This window comes from Mycteria americana, chromosome 2 (genome assembly GCF_035582795.1).
Source record: "Mycteria americana isolate JAX WOST 10 ecotype Jacksonville Zoo and Gardens chromosome 2, USCA_MyAme_1.0, whole genome shotgun sequence".
Lineage (NCBI taxonomy): Eukaryota > Metazoa > Chordata > Aves > Ciconiiformes > Ciconiidae > Mycteria > Mycteria americana.
In genome coordinates, this window is record NC_134366.1 from 19042164 (window position 1) to 19057351 (window position 15188).

The 15188-nt window shown below is 39.3% G+C and overlaps 1 protein-coding gene across 3 annotated transcripts in view; it reads right to left on the minus strand.

Moving 5' to 3' along the window:
• APBB1IP (amyloid beta precursor protein binding family B member 1 interacting protein) overlaps positions 1-15188 on the minus strand; it is a 70831-nt gene that overhangs the window by 20808 nt on the left and 34835 nt on the right. For all 3 annotated transcript variants that reach the window (XM_075492603.1, XM_075492601.1, XM_075492602.1), the window contains exons 7-10: positions 13799-13920; positions 5470-5544; positions 3995-4138; positions 366-476 (exon numbers count right to left, since the gene is read on the minus strand). In XM_075492603.1, the coding sequence (XP_075348718.1) occupies positions 366-476; positions 3995-4138; positions 5470-5544; positions 13799-13920 (452 nt within the window). The remainder of the gene's footprint in view (positions 1-365; positions 477-3994; positions 4139-5469; positions 5545-13798; positions 13921-15188) is intronic.

The window sequence follows — 15188 nt, forward strand, 5'->3', positions numbered from 1 at the left end:
GTCCATAGTGCTCATAACGTCAACATTAGGGACTGCCAGTCTTCTCATCATATATCTGCCTTGTGTGCCATTTGTCCAGATGTGTCCAGTCACCTCAACAGTCAGTTACTGGAAGCATATTCAGCCTTGTTTTGAAGACAACTTTATAGATGCAGTGTAGACATATATCATAGGACTACCAGTCCTTAAAATTAAGGTTCTAAAGGTATGTTGCTGATCAACAATGAAGTGAGGAAGAAAACCGACATGATTTTGCAGGAGGTATTCTATCTCATCAGGGTCCCTGGAGGTTCAAACTTAAACATGTTTACATGTAAAAGAAACTGTGTATGACATTTGCAGAACTTACTTTTCTTGTACATTACCTTTAAGACAAAGCAGTGATCTGTAGGTGCCTTATATTTCACTTTGTGTTGAGAACCGTAATAAACGTTCATATTCTCAAATTGAATGAAGCATGCCAGATCCTGTGATGTCTACAAATGAAAACCAAACACATCATTGTTAGAAAAAAATGAATTTTGATGTGAAACTCATTAATAGGACTTTTTTCAAGTGTATGAATGCCAATGCTTTTTATTTTTTTAACTGTCATGAAGTTGACTGGAGAAAGATGAATTTTAAGTGTGTGCATTCTTAAACTAACAATTGGAAGAGGGTCAGTACATATTAGGAATAATATATAACACAGTGCAACATTTTGCTGTTGTTCTGGTTTTGCTGTGCTTTATTGCTTTGTGTGGAGATTTTGGCTTATGGCTAATAAGACCAAATAGAACACCATACTAAGAAATAACTTTAGTAAAATAGATACAGGCCTGGCAACCACACCCTTACAATTCTGAGCAGAGAAAGAAGGTTTGGGGCTCTAATTTGCTTTGGGAGCTTGTTTTTCTTTGGTATATGTAACAAACAAACTCTCATCAGGAAATAAGCACACATTTCATCTGTTTTGCTTTGAATTTTCTCAAATTTCCTAGCATCATTCCTTTTCTGTTTATCATAATATTTGCTTGTTCACAATATATTGCTAAAGTAACAAGGTTTCTGTTGGTGGCACACTTCTCAGTGCAGAATTCTGCATACAAAGTGTAACTTTTGCAATCCTTTGAGTGGAAATGCAAAAATGGCTGTGTCACATGGTCACTGTTGGCTAAACTGAGAAATCAGGAAACTGTGAAAAAAGAACAAAGTAAAAAACAAACCACAAACCCTCTCTACCCCTAAGAATGGGGTTATATTTCTGCATATGATGGTTCTTCTATGCTGTTCTCATTCCCATTGATACTTTCATTACAACACGCCCTTGAGTTGCGTTTATTTACAAACTGAGTTTGCAAGTAAGATTTGTGGGGAGAGGAAACACACTCCATACTGTATGTAGACAGGGCTTCTCTCTCTCCCCTGTCTCCCCTGAAGCTCATGTCAGAGATTTTGTCATTGACTGTGTGGACCTAGGATTTTCCAACACTTTAAGTTCCCAAACATGCTCCAATCCATGCAGTATAATGAGTTGTTCCTTTCCTTTATGAACCAGGTAATGGCAATTAAGACCAATATGAATGCAGTTGTTATTTTCTTCTAAGCGAGGAACAAATTTTTATGCAAGGGACAAAGGCACTTATTGCTAGTATTTCTGCAATGTTAACATGACAAAGAAACACAATTAGCAGAAACAAGTTTTAAAATTGTATCAGCAATTCTGATTCTGTTGTTTTGTGACCCTGTCTGATAACAGCATGTTTTTGAATGGGATAGAAGTACAGTAACGTTGAAGAAGGAAACTAAGACAGCAGTGCTGACTGCTGCCTAGTTTGTTAACAAAAAGACCAAAACAACAAAAACCACCAAAACAACAAAAAACACCAAAGGCATGTGTGTAAAATTATCTGAACGTGTCCCTGTATTTTCACGTTTGCAATGTATTTTACAGCCAACACAAAGTGCCAAAGGTATGCCAGACTTCTTTGCTTTTCTATAACAAGTGAAAACATGATTACATGATGAATTTCAAAACAGCTGCAGCAGCTGAAGGTATTATTGTCCGCCAACTGTTTGTTTCTGTACCTCAATAAAAGATCACTTTACCCACAACTGAATGACCGCAGCAAGGCGCATGTGCACTCTTCAGACTACCCTGACATGGGATGAACTCTCATAATTTAAGGGCTTTGACTGAAGAGTTCTACTGAATTCTGCTGCAGTGCTTTAAGATGTTTAGCACCCTCACCGCACCCTGCTCACCTACCAGAGATTATTGTCTCCACAAAAGACATGTGTACCTGAGCCTCAGCTGTTCCAATACAGAGTGCAGTAACTAACTTAAAATCACCATTAAACACAGATTTGAGCTAAGAGACTTGATTTTCTCTGGAATGGCTGAGGCATGGACATATGCATCATTTTGCTGAAGGGTGTTAGAGAAGCAGGAGCAAACAGATGATTGTGGTACCATTTTAAAGAGCTGTGACTATCTCCTAAAGAACTAGATTCAAGGTCCTCAGTCCCTGTGAGTGGCTGAGTTGGTAACATAGTGAGTTTGAAGCACTCATACAGTTCTTTGAAATGGCTCAGTTATAGGCAGGGTGGCACACAGGCTCTAACAACTAAAAGGCAATAAAGTGTTAAACTAAAACAGCTGTTACAAGGTGACTGCATGGCTCCATCCTGAGCCTATGTTTGCAGTCTATCACCTGAAAAAAGACAGCACTTTCCTCATTTGCACTATGATGGAAAGTCACTGAAACAGGTATCACTGGATGACAAAAAAAGGCTGGGTAACTATCAGTATATGCTCGCCCTGCTTTGGCACTTTGCTACTGGCCATCTTTGGAGGCAGGCTACAAGGAAATGTCAAAGATGGACTTTCACTTCACTATTCTTATACTCTTTCCGCCTTAAGTGCTTTCCAAATAGCATTCTAGTTCCTAGTTGATAGGATGTTGTGTGTGTGCAACATGATTTGAGGACTGAAAGCCACTATCTCAGGGTCAGGTAAAGTCAAAATAAATTGCTGTGAAAGCAGCAAGGTAATCTAGGTCTGTGTTTCACTGAGATTTGGTTATAAACACAGGTCACTGGAGCGGCAGCACGGCATTCCTTTACAAGCTATCAATTTTTTTTTTCCTTTGTAATTTAATCAGGGAATAGCAGAACAGTTAAGTTTCACAGCACAAATCATAACAGTAAAGCTCTATCAGCGGCACCAGAATTTTCAAATATGAAGCATTAGCAGAGCTGTAAGTGGTAATAGAAGTGGTTTTCAGAATTAAAAAAAAAAAAGCAAACCACCAGTCCCAGAAGCCATCATTCTACCTCATCATTGTGGAAATTAGAAGCCAGCCGCCCTTATGTGCAACATGTTCAGGACACCTTTGCTTCTCCAGTGCTGACGATTTAGAGCCTTTAAATATTTTGCAATACTAAATGTCAGTGCATTTGATTCAGTCAGGTGGATGCTTCTGTCTCACTTCTTTCTACACAAAGGGCAGTCTTAGAAAGCCTTAAAAGGCACAATGCATTCTCTAGGTAAAGATCACTGTAGGAAAAAATGTATAGCATTTCTGCATGTTGGTTACTGGTGCAGAAAGTCAGTATCAAAGTAAAATTCCACCTTTTTTGTGATAAGAAATTAGTTTACTTGAGAACTTTTTAAATATTCTTCCACAGGGAACCCATATAACAGTGAAGCATTTCGGCAACATAACACCAGCTGAAGGGTGCTGTGCTGTTTTTCTTTCCCCTACTGACTTCTGGGGGAGTGCTATTTCATTAATGCTTTTATCTATCCATAGAAATCAAAAGGAGAGAAACGTGGCAGGATTCAGTGACTACATTCTAATATTTGCACAAGTGGTGTAGTCAAAGTTAAACCAAAAAAACCCCAGCTCTCTCAGATGCACCAGACAGTGCTCTTAAAATGCCACCTTGGGAGTTCTTCACTTTCACCTCCATGAATTGTTTTATTGCTAAAAGGATTATTTGGCTTCCTGACCTTGGTTTTTCCTTTGGGTACATAATAAATTCCAGAAGCTCGTAGAAGAAAATAACGCCTCTTCCAGGACTTTTTTCCATCTTCTTTTAAATAAAGGGCCCCTTCAAGCTCTGGCACAATGACAGATGTCCCACAGAAGCTTTCCTGTGCAACAAGAATAATAATACACAAAATAAATTGATTTAAGCACAACCCTATTAATAAATAGCAGAAAAATGCCCCCTTGAAAAATAAAGACATTTCCTGTGACAGTGAACATAAGAACATGGGGAATGCAGTTACCAGGGAGATGAACACCTTAGACAGGCAAAGGAAACTTTTCCAACCTAATGTGGTAACTCAGCTGTGCAAGTTTGGTGCTCACACTGGAGAAGGCGGCTCACAAAACCTCCATTCTCTAAAGGGTCAAGCAAAAACCTACAAAAGGTTTTAACTAGACATAGATGTGCTCAGTGAAGGCAATAGAACAGAATGGTTGGTACTGCTGCTGTTGTTTTTTCTCTGTTGCTGTACCGATAGGTTCTGTATATAAATACTTCTGTAGAGAGAATCTTTAGAGACTGCTTAGAGCTCTAAAAACAGCTAAAGAAAAAAATCCCCCTCAATCTCTGCCTTCACTTTGAAATACATGCTAGCATTTACAACACTGTTTAAACCAATATACTTCATTGTTTGCTTGAAGGACCTACTGTTGGGTAATTTTTAACGCCAACACACTTATCACTTCATGTTTTCATTTAGAATTTACCAGGACTTCTGCTGGTTGACATCTGGTGCCTTCATGAAATGCACTAATTTTGAAATAGGAATCCTCAGTCACCTGAGAAGAGCATTTTTCTTGTGAACTTTTACCAAAGTCAAAATGCTTGCCAGGAGAACTGTGATAATCTTTTTCATATAGCTCTGGATTTTTCTCTCTCAAACATACAACTGAAGTAAAACATACAATGTTTCAACAGGAAAGGCAAGAGGCTAAACAGACTTTCTGGAAAAGTGCAAAAGTTCTTTTTCTGTACAGCTAATAATTTGAGGTAGTGAGAGGTACATCTACTTCTAACCCAAAAGATAATTGTTTGCTACTGATCAACCTTACTAACAATATAAAGTCACAAGGGCTGGCCTAAGGGTGTGGCACAGCTGCTTCTGTTATCCATATTTGTATAACACCACTTTTATTGTTACGATGGCATTACTCTTCACAGAAACACTAAGGCATTGGGGTCTACAACAACAAAATAGTTCTCCATCATTTAATTCCTCTGATAGGATATATAATCTGCATTTTTAATGGTGAGCAGCAGATGCAGAGGAAAATCCACATATTAAATCTTAGACACAAAGACACCAACCATCACAGAACTTCCTGTTGTGACACATTTGCCCACAAAAAACTAAACGCTGTTGTTGCAGAGCAGATGCAGATGGTGGCAGAGTTTTGGTGACATTTGCATCATCAACCTATAAAGTTGGCTTACCTCCAGTAAAGCCTCTTTGTTTTTATCATTCATTTCTTTGCTTTCATTCTTCCCTTTGTTTGCCAGGTAGAAATTCTGATTAAGACACAAAAGAAACTGATGTTCATTATAAGGACAGCAATACAAGTAACTAGATCACTACAAACCCATTCAATAGTTACTCAGTCTTTCAATATTGAGTACCCAAGCCAGCAGATGCAAGAGGCAGATGCTTATGGACTCTTCTTATAGAAAACTTTAATCACAGCTGCCTGCTCATGAGTTTTATTCTTTATTTTGAATATAATTCAAAAGTAATACAAAATTAATTTTGCCTATGTATATACAGCCTCCCAAAATTTTAAAAACACTGGCTTATGTTTTTGGCTGTTTTTCTGGATCAATGGGTTTGATTTTATCATTCCAGTTTTCACCACTTCCTATGTTATTACACATTTTATTGCATGCTGATATATGATGAATACAATGCAGTATCAAAAGGCTAGAAAGCATTTTTCCTAACAACCCAATTTGGTAATTTGCATGCTTCATATCTGGCACTCTGGATATAAATCAGCTATTAATTTTTAATAAAAGTGCTTATATGCCAAAGCCTTTATCCAAAGTTACTACTTTCTACTTTTAAACCCCTGCTCATGTTCTCCAAAGTATTTTTATGCACTGAAGAAGGTATTAAAAAATCTAGAAGAAATGATCACCATGATATCTTGGCACATGTGCTGCAGCCTACTGAAACAAAAGCCTACACTTTGAAACGACCCTCTGCTTCTGAGACAGAGGGCTGTGAAGCTGCAACCGCCCTCAGAGGACCCAGTGCCTGTTGGCTCCTGCAAGCAAGGAAGCGCAGCGCCTCATGCACACAGTTACCAGTAAAAATAAATTCACCCACTGTTAAACAGCAAAAACAATTTTACATCCATCTGCATTGTACAGAGACAAAGGACAGCACTTGGGACATATGTGCAAATTGAGGCAGTGGGAAGGTAGCTCAGGAGCATGCTAGGACTTGTGTGCCAGAGCATGTGCAGTGGCTTTGCTCAACAGCAAGCATGGCCAGATAGCAGAGTCCAGCTGCCTGTAGGCTGTAAGGCAGCTGGGTGTGAAGGAACCAGGTAGATCAAGAAGCTATGCCATGCATCAAGTAGCATTTGGATCCATGGGCTTGAGGCCAGAATGGTAACACTCAAAAGTTCTCATGTTTTATCATTTTCTAAACAAAAGTACATGCAGTAGAGGAGCTTGGGTTGGGAAAATACCTGATGCATGGGACAGTCTTACTGATTTCCCTGGAATTAGTTAAAAAGCTAAGTTTGCAGAACAACGGGCATAAAGCAAACACCATTGTCTAGGAAATAGACAGAATTGTAAAAACCCAACAAATTTTGAAAGTTATCTACTTAAAAAACTACTCCTAATTCTGTAATTCTTCAGCAATTCTGTGGGAAGAAAACTAAGAGTTTATCTGACTTTTCATCTCTCAATTTTTTCATGTCTCAAGACTATGAGAATGTGGCAACATATTTACATGCCTAGAACTCCACAAAAACTGAACTGCCACACAAATGTAAACATTGCCAAAAGACAAATGAGAAGCATGTACACGAAGGAACACACTGTTGCTACAGTGTAAGAAAGAAACAAATAAGCAGCAAATCTGCCCTGCCAGCATACCATGTTTACAGCAACGAGGTTTATCTGAAGTGAAACCGTGCTCTTCCACACAACCACATCTTCTTTTTCAAGCAGCGCTGTGAACAGCTGTCTGCCAGAACGCAAGCCTCATAGCAGACAGTTTTTGGAGGGGCACCAGGAGAGGAAGGGGAAGAGGTGTGGATGATCTCAAAACCAGTTCTTTAAAAACAGCTTTCTTAAAAGTTCACATTAAATCAGACAGGGGACGTCAGAAACACAGCCACCTGCAATCTGGCCTATGCTGATGCCATGTGTGTGGTATGAACATAAGAAAAGAAACTTGAACAATCAATACAATAGACAGTTAAGCTAGGAAACAGCAGCGTTCTTCTGTAGCGTATGCAGCAGCACATAGCTGGCTCCAGACTGCCTGGGCACATTTTTAGTCCATGGATGAAGGTAAGTAAACACTAAGGACCACAGCTTCATGACTGCATCTGAAGACAGTATTCATAGTGGAAAAAAACCAAACCAGCTCAAAACAAAACCCGCTCAAAAGTGCGTTGTCAGTACAAACCATACAGCGATGTCTGCCTATGTGGTCCAAAACCATAGGTCTGACTGAGTGACAATGCTCCACTCATTGCACTGGAAAAAAAGATACTGTGCTGAGCAGCTGCAGCCAAGTCCTCTGCACATATGCAACACCTCTTCTTGACAGGAAGCACTATCACAGCACTGCTGGCTTGATATTGGCACACCCACTTTTGCATTGATGAAGGTTTGAAGAGAAACCTCAGAGGGCACTGTTAGGCTGGGTTGGGCCTCTAGGCTTTGGGATGGATTGGGAAAGTAGAGGGACATGCAAGCTTTAAGTCTCCTTCTTCTATAGATCATTATAAAGACATAGTACAACCCCTAAAATACACAATGAAGATTTATCAAGGTAAGTACACCTTTATCACTGTCTCAACAAGGCCTGGCTCATCAGCTTTACTACCGGCGGGGAGAGCATTCATCTGGCTCAGTCAGCCTTCAGCGCACTGATAATAAGAAAACAAAGCTCCTCTGATTACAACTGGTTCACATTCAGGCATCTGGCATTTATTTAGCAGAAACACAGACCACCCTGTACTGGTAAAGAGAGAAAGTTTGTAATGATATCCATGCTAGATCTCTAACAATGCTCTTTTTCATTAGGGAAACAGGGCTCTGTCACCTACACCAACGTTACACAGATGTACACTGTCATCTTTCACCTGTCAACACACATTTCATTTATTACTGATTACCTCCTTTATGTCTCGGCCCTGAAATCTGGAAGTACATGGTACTTATTATTTGTCAGCGGCTAAAAACCTGGGGAGCAGACTGTACACTGTACTTGTTTTATCACTGTGTGGTCTCCTATTTTTGATCAGAAGCATTCATCGTACAGGAGGCAAACCACATGTGTCCACAAGAGGTCATTCCAAGTCCAGTAGTCAAAGGTCATGATAAAAGGCAAGCTCTTTCCTGTCTGAGGACACCACTGGGAAATGCATGTTTGGTTTGGGATGTCAGGTCATTAATGGGACAAGATGTGGCTACAGGGTAGCTCTCTGCATATGTGTACAGATTTGAGAATTAACTATTTTTTACGTTCAAAGGCAATGTCTTTCTCATGATAGAGAGTTGAGCTTACTTAACAGGATGGATTCATCCTCTTGGGCTGATAAGATAAGAAAGCAAACATAAAGGTTTATTTTAACAAACAAAACAAAGTACGCTGGCACGCTTTGTCATTGGGTTTGCTTTGTTTGCATGGTTTCAGTTATTTGCGGCAGAGATGAGCAGTTGAGCGTTTTTGCTGAATTATTCTCTGTGCCTACACACCCCAGACCAGCTGAAGCTGACACAAAGCCAGTTGCTCTCCCATGCCATTCTGCCTGACTCAGACTAATGCAGAGCTACAGTGGCAGTTTTGACATGTACTGCTAGCCAGTTATGACATCCTTAAGACACATTACGCCAGCATTTCCTCCTGTGCTTATGCAGGACAGTGGCAAAACTAGCTGATGACCCATGGCTTTACATTAGCAGGAAATTCCATATGCACAAAAGAAAATCTTGTAAAGATTTTATAGCCAGATTAAGTTAATTTTGTGCTTTGTACTGTGAAGTACCACTAGTCTATGCATTCAACCTTTCCACTTAGGGATACAGCCATCTCCTTTTGTGTGGAAAGGTAGGTAAAAAAATTCAGGCTGTATCTCTCTCCACTGTAGAACCCTCAAACAGTGGAAGACAAAAAGTGTTTTCAATAGTTTCAAAGAACATCTCTGGTGGCATATAAGCAAAGTAAACTTGGATCATGGTAGAAAGAGTAGCCTTAACTATTGCACTGCCAAACTCTCTGATCAGTGTTCCATGTGTCTCTATTTGTAAAAAAGAATTTCCTAAATGAAACAGCACCTCTCTCATACCTTTCATCTTTTTTCATACGCAGCCCCATCCAAGCTGGAAGGCAGCAGCTACTTGTCAGTACATAGCAAAAAATTGGTGTTCAAGGCAGCATCCTGCCTCTGCTTCCCTTTCCGTTTAGGTTGTATTTTTGCTTTCAAGCTATTGAAACTGTTTTTCCAGAAGATCTGCAAAGTCCGCAACAGCAGAGATCAGACAGCGTGCAGCAAACAAGGCAGCTGCTCCATACTCATGACTATCTTCTTTGTGCAATGAGCTGCCTGTTTACATTCATCCAAACTGCACCTGGAATAATGAGGCAAGAACTAGCCAGCTCACATCCCATTTCAGCCCACTGCAACTGTGTACTTAATGCAGCACGGTTTGTGCAGAAAAAATAAAACAGAACACGGTCATATCTGCAACCTGTATCATGTTGTGTCCCTTAAAAAAATGCACATTAAAAATATTAGAAGATACCTATAATTGCTCTGAAGAACACAAATGTAAATAAATAAATGAAGCTAAAGGCAGAGCTCTTTTGAAGCCCCCAAAAATGGATTTTCAAGTCTGTTTACTTGATTTTATAATGTTTGAAGAAATCACTACAGCTGACATTTCATGCCTTGAGGATGATGGTCTTCATCATCAAAGAGGGGGAACATGGAACAAATGAAAGACGTACATAAGCTAGGATGCAGCTAACAGCAAAGTGCTTAATAGGCTGATTACAAGTCACCTGCAAAATAGTTCAAATGTCTAAAGACTGTTTCTGTGTTACAGTTCCAAGGCAGAAAAAGAAAAATATCTATTGAACTAGCACCTTCAACTTGAAACTATACCATGGTCTGAAACACACTAATAGAGAGAGAAATTAAGATTACTAAATAGTAGGAGTACAGTGAAAAACACTTCCTTTTTCTCACTTCTATTTCTTTGCGCATTTGCCAGCACACTCAATAATCAGGTTCCCTGCCAGCCTTCTACGTTTCCTTCACTGGGTAACAGTGCAGATAAAAGAAAAACCTTGATTGATAAAGGTGGCCAAAGTGGTGAAAAACAAAAAGTATCACCTGGTGGACACTAGCCCAGTTTCACTGACTTAAAAATAAATATTCAACCGTGAAACTCACTATACCTGTCCTGTTATGAAAGACATTACAAATTCTTACTCCACCTCCTTTTCACACTGTTTAGTGCTCTTGCTTTTCAGAAGAAATAAAATGTCAGTTCAGTGTAAGGGTTCTCCATTGGTGTGTATAGCTCTTGCTTTTGGCTTACATATGAGGGAGCAGAAGCATAAAGTACTCACTGTACAGATTTTCATTAATTTTCATAAATACTGTCCAAAAATAATAAAAAAACAAAAAAACCAACAAACCCCATATGCATGTGGTGTCACCTGCACTGTTTGAATTTATCCTGTCTGCTTGTATCAGCAAAAGAGAAACACAAGGAAATCAAAATCCATGTAAGCAAAAATCAAATATCATGTTCTAAGAGCGTGACCAGCATTTACAGTCAGCAGTTTAGATTCAGCTGCCCCTTACCAATAACCTTGTTTAAATGATGCAAAAGCATTTCCTATATTTTTCTTTTTTTTTAGTCTCTTTTAGCTGAGACTTATTCTTTGAGCTTTTTAAAAAAAGGCGTTGAGACCTGACAACTTTTCCTTTCAAGAGTCAAGCACAGCATCATTCAAACACATGACAAAGCATCGCCTTTCTATGTCATAAAGGTATTCTTTATTTGCACGTGCACCAATACGCATTTTTGTTTCACGCTTTAGTCATAGACTTGTGACGCTCCATGTCTGTAGATGAGTCACTGATGCCATTCATGGAACAGTCTTTTACTGTGAGTTCCCTGCAGTGTAAATTATATCGTGGTGAGGAAAGCGCAAAAGTGTGCCTGTCTTCATGAAGAGGGGGACACCTGAGGATTTTGCAGATGCTTTTTCTAAAATGTATTCCAAATACTTTAAAAAATTGTTTTCAGAAACAAAGCTGCAGAAATATATTAGAGAGTACTGCATGACAAGAATGACCATCTTCAAAAAAAGCCACTGGCATTAGCTGAGCAGCATGATCCTAGCACATAGAGGATAAATCCTGCATTTCAAAACCTCAGTTCCTCCTTAGAAGATGAAGCGTTTAATTAATTGTCATTTAATCTATACCAGGTATGTAACTAGTTCACAGAAAGAAACAACGAATATTGGCACAGGTCACAGACCTCCAGAGGTCCACTTGTTTTAGCAATGCATCTGGACATCTTTATAATAACATTTTTTTAAAGCATTTAATTGCGTCAAACCTCTGTAATGAAAATTTCATATCACTAATTTGTCTAAGAATAAATTGTAGGCACTTGGACACCTTTGGAATTTGCCTCTTTTTTTCCAGAAAAATATCTGCAAGTTATAAAACTGTGCGATCTCCACAGACAACCTTCAACAGAATGAGCACTAAATAAGACCAACAAGGAATCCAACTGCTGCTGCATTACCACCATGGGCTGTGTCAAAAAAAGCATTCTGCAATTTCTGTAGTCACAAAATGAGTTTACGAGGCAAGCTTGACTAAGCTAGGAGGAGGAGGCTGAATATACAGAGAATACAGTATCAGAGCACTAGATTTCAGTTTCCCATTGGTTACACCATAATTTCCGTCAGTAGTTAGTTAGGTAATCATACACCCTGCCACCCACCAACTCCGCATTTCTGCTTGGTTTACCTTTTCAGGGAGTCACTCCAGATCATGTTTTATTATCTAGTGTGAGCTCTGTCTGTACCATACTGATTATTTTCTGCCAAGAAGACAAACCGCCAATGTGACTGTACTATTCTGCCTGTCTCACGATGTTTGAATTTACTAAGCCTGACAGATGGTTAGACTTTATTACTGGCAAAATATTTCAACAGTGTGATAGCCACAACTGATGCGGTTTCCTTAGGCTGTTCATTTTAGAGCTTATCACAGAGGGGCTGAAGCTCAAGGACTGCAGACATGTCCAGATCAAGCTCAGCATAACCTGAGATGGGAGGACAGAGCTACACTCTTATTCTGGTTTTGGCTTAGGTCATGTTTATTTCTAAAGTTCATTGCAATCAAAATGCCCAGAATCTTCATCAAAGATTTACATCCTATGGGAGGTTCACAGCCTTGCCCTAAGCCACTTGCCCAAATAACACTACTAGTATACGACTCAAATGTACAATTGAACCTCTGCTGCTAGGTATGTTTATGTGCATTAGAAAGTATGACATCTTGAGCCAACATGTATGTTTTACTTCCAAACTTGGCTTTGCTGTTTCATATTAAAAATCAACATCAATCCATGTACACTGCAGGATAAGTTTTCTTTCCCTGACTGTGGATACTTGTTATATCAATGAAGGAAACTTCCTCTCTGCAGGTTTTATTTGAAACACTGGCTCATTCTAAAAAAAAATTCCTAATGAGCAGCTTGGTGAGATGTGCCGCCAAATTATATATTTGACTCATTTTTTTGGCAATGCTGAATTGCTCATTTTTCTCTTGCTGCCCTCAAGAACAAACCAGATGCTCAGTGAGCTAACAGACCGCTGACATGGGGAAAAGATCTAGTGCCCCAGAATCCATCAACTGTATGTGCTAGGGTGTTTGTAAATATGGTTTTGACCACATACCACAAGAAAAAAATCATTTGTGTATACACCTGTCCTGAATAATTTGACCCAATTCAGTGTGCAGACCCTCTTTTTACAAAGTTAGTGTGCACAAGTTACTGTTCACCAACTCTTCTTGCCAGTCTAAATGAAATCCAGATAAACTCTCTGTAGTACTCAGCATACTCTTTACGAAGTTTCACGTACAACTGGCAAAAACTGGACCTTCAAGGAAATGTTGATTTTCAACAGCAGAAATAGTGGAGAAACTCTAGTAATGACAAAGGCCAGGTTTTTACAGCTGTGCCATCTCACCCCAGTTCTGAGAGCTGTGCCGAAGCAACAGCTTGTACCAGTGGAGAACTACATGCTTCATTTTTTACGACTGCAGATGGGACTTTAAAATAGTATCAGAAAGGAACAGAAAGCACTAATTTTCAAACCCTTGCATTCAACATTCTGGTGGGTTTTTTTGGTTGAAAGTGCAAGTTTTGCTTTCTCTAATTCTGAACTGACAGAGCTGAAAGCAAATTAATAATGCAATAGGCAGCATACAGACTAAATGACATAATTTTAGACTCTTATCCAAATACCATGTTAGCTTACCTGGGGATTTTTAAATAAAGCATATTTTTCACTTTTTTCCAAAAACAGAATCTTATTCTCAGTGTCTCGAGTCCAATCTGATAACACTTCAACAACATTTTCATGGTCTTCAAAAAACCTTTCTGGAGAGACAGAAAAGGTAATATAAGACACTCAAGCTCTCTCTCCCCTCCCCTGAGGCTGCAGAAATTCCTATGTAAGAATGTAATCATTATCTGATGTTCACTCAGAGCTGGACAGCCCAGCACTCTTTTCCATTGCACAGAAGGGAGCAAAACCACATGAAAATAGTGTCATATGGAAGGGCAAATCAGCTACAGAAGATGCCTTATGTAGCTCTGGCATGCTCCTGGATTCCTCCTGCATCTCTGTGTTGCTGCCCGAAGACTGCAAAGCATGGAAACAGTGACCCACTAGGAGTAGATGGTTACTCCCATGTCTCTCAACAGCTTTCTGCTTTTGTTTGCTTTTGTTTTTTAAGGTTTTGCGATATGATTGGGAGTGTTATATATTCACTTTGGCTACTGAATTGAAAAAAAATAGTAAAAACTTATTTTCTTGTCCTTTTACTTATTAGAACAAATGAAAAATTGCTTTTTGTCAGCAGGAAGAATTCTATGCACTGAAAATAAAATGTTTTGTTTCAAGCAACTGTATTTAAAAACAGAAATAGCAAAACAGAGGAAATAGGAAGACAGACTAAGAACTGATGTGAAGATATGCTGTTTCACCCAGCAACTCTGTAGTTAAAAACCTCACCAGAGATGTGGGAGACCTAGTGTCAGTTCGCTCCCTTCCTGAGCTGATCTGAACCTAGATCCTCCACCCAGGAAAGCCACAGGGTATGCTGAGGTTAGGGAACTCCGATCTCTTCTTCTGCAGTTTCACTTGTATAAAGTAGCTGAACAGTCACATATACCCTCTTTGGAAGGAAAAGGAATTGAGCGTAATTTGACGGGTAATTTTGGAAGGACCCAAACTGTATTTTTCTACAAATTCAGTATTGCGGCAGGGAATTCACCCAGCTCCCATTTTCAGTATCATTTTGGCAGTTCCCTGGGAACAGCTGTATTCCCATTTCAGTGGTCTGTGGTGAACACATCTTTCGATGGCCTAGATTGGCCTAGTATAAGAGAAGATAACAGAGCACGCATTTTGCAGGCTTTAACACTTCTTGTTACTTTTGACAAGGGTTCAGTATGTCCCATCAAAACTAAATTTTGTGAATTAATTAAATTCACAAAATGAGATTAGCTTCAGGCCCAGTTCACATGTACACAGTAACTTTTAACAACACAAGCAACGTAATACTTTTCATTTAGCAACTGATACTTCTGCAATGCACTGGAAATACAAAGCACTATGTAAAACCCCAAATAACAGTTTAAAG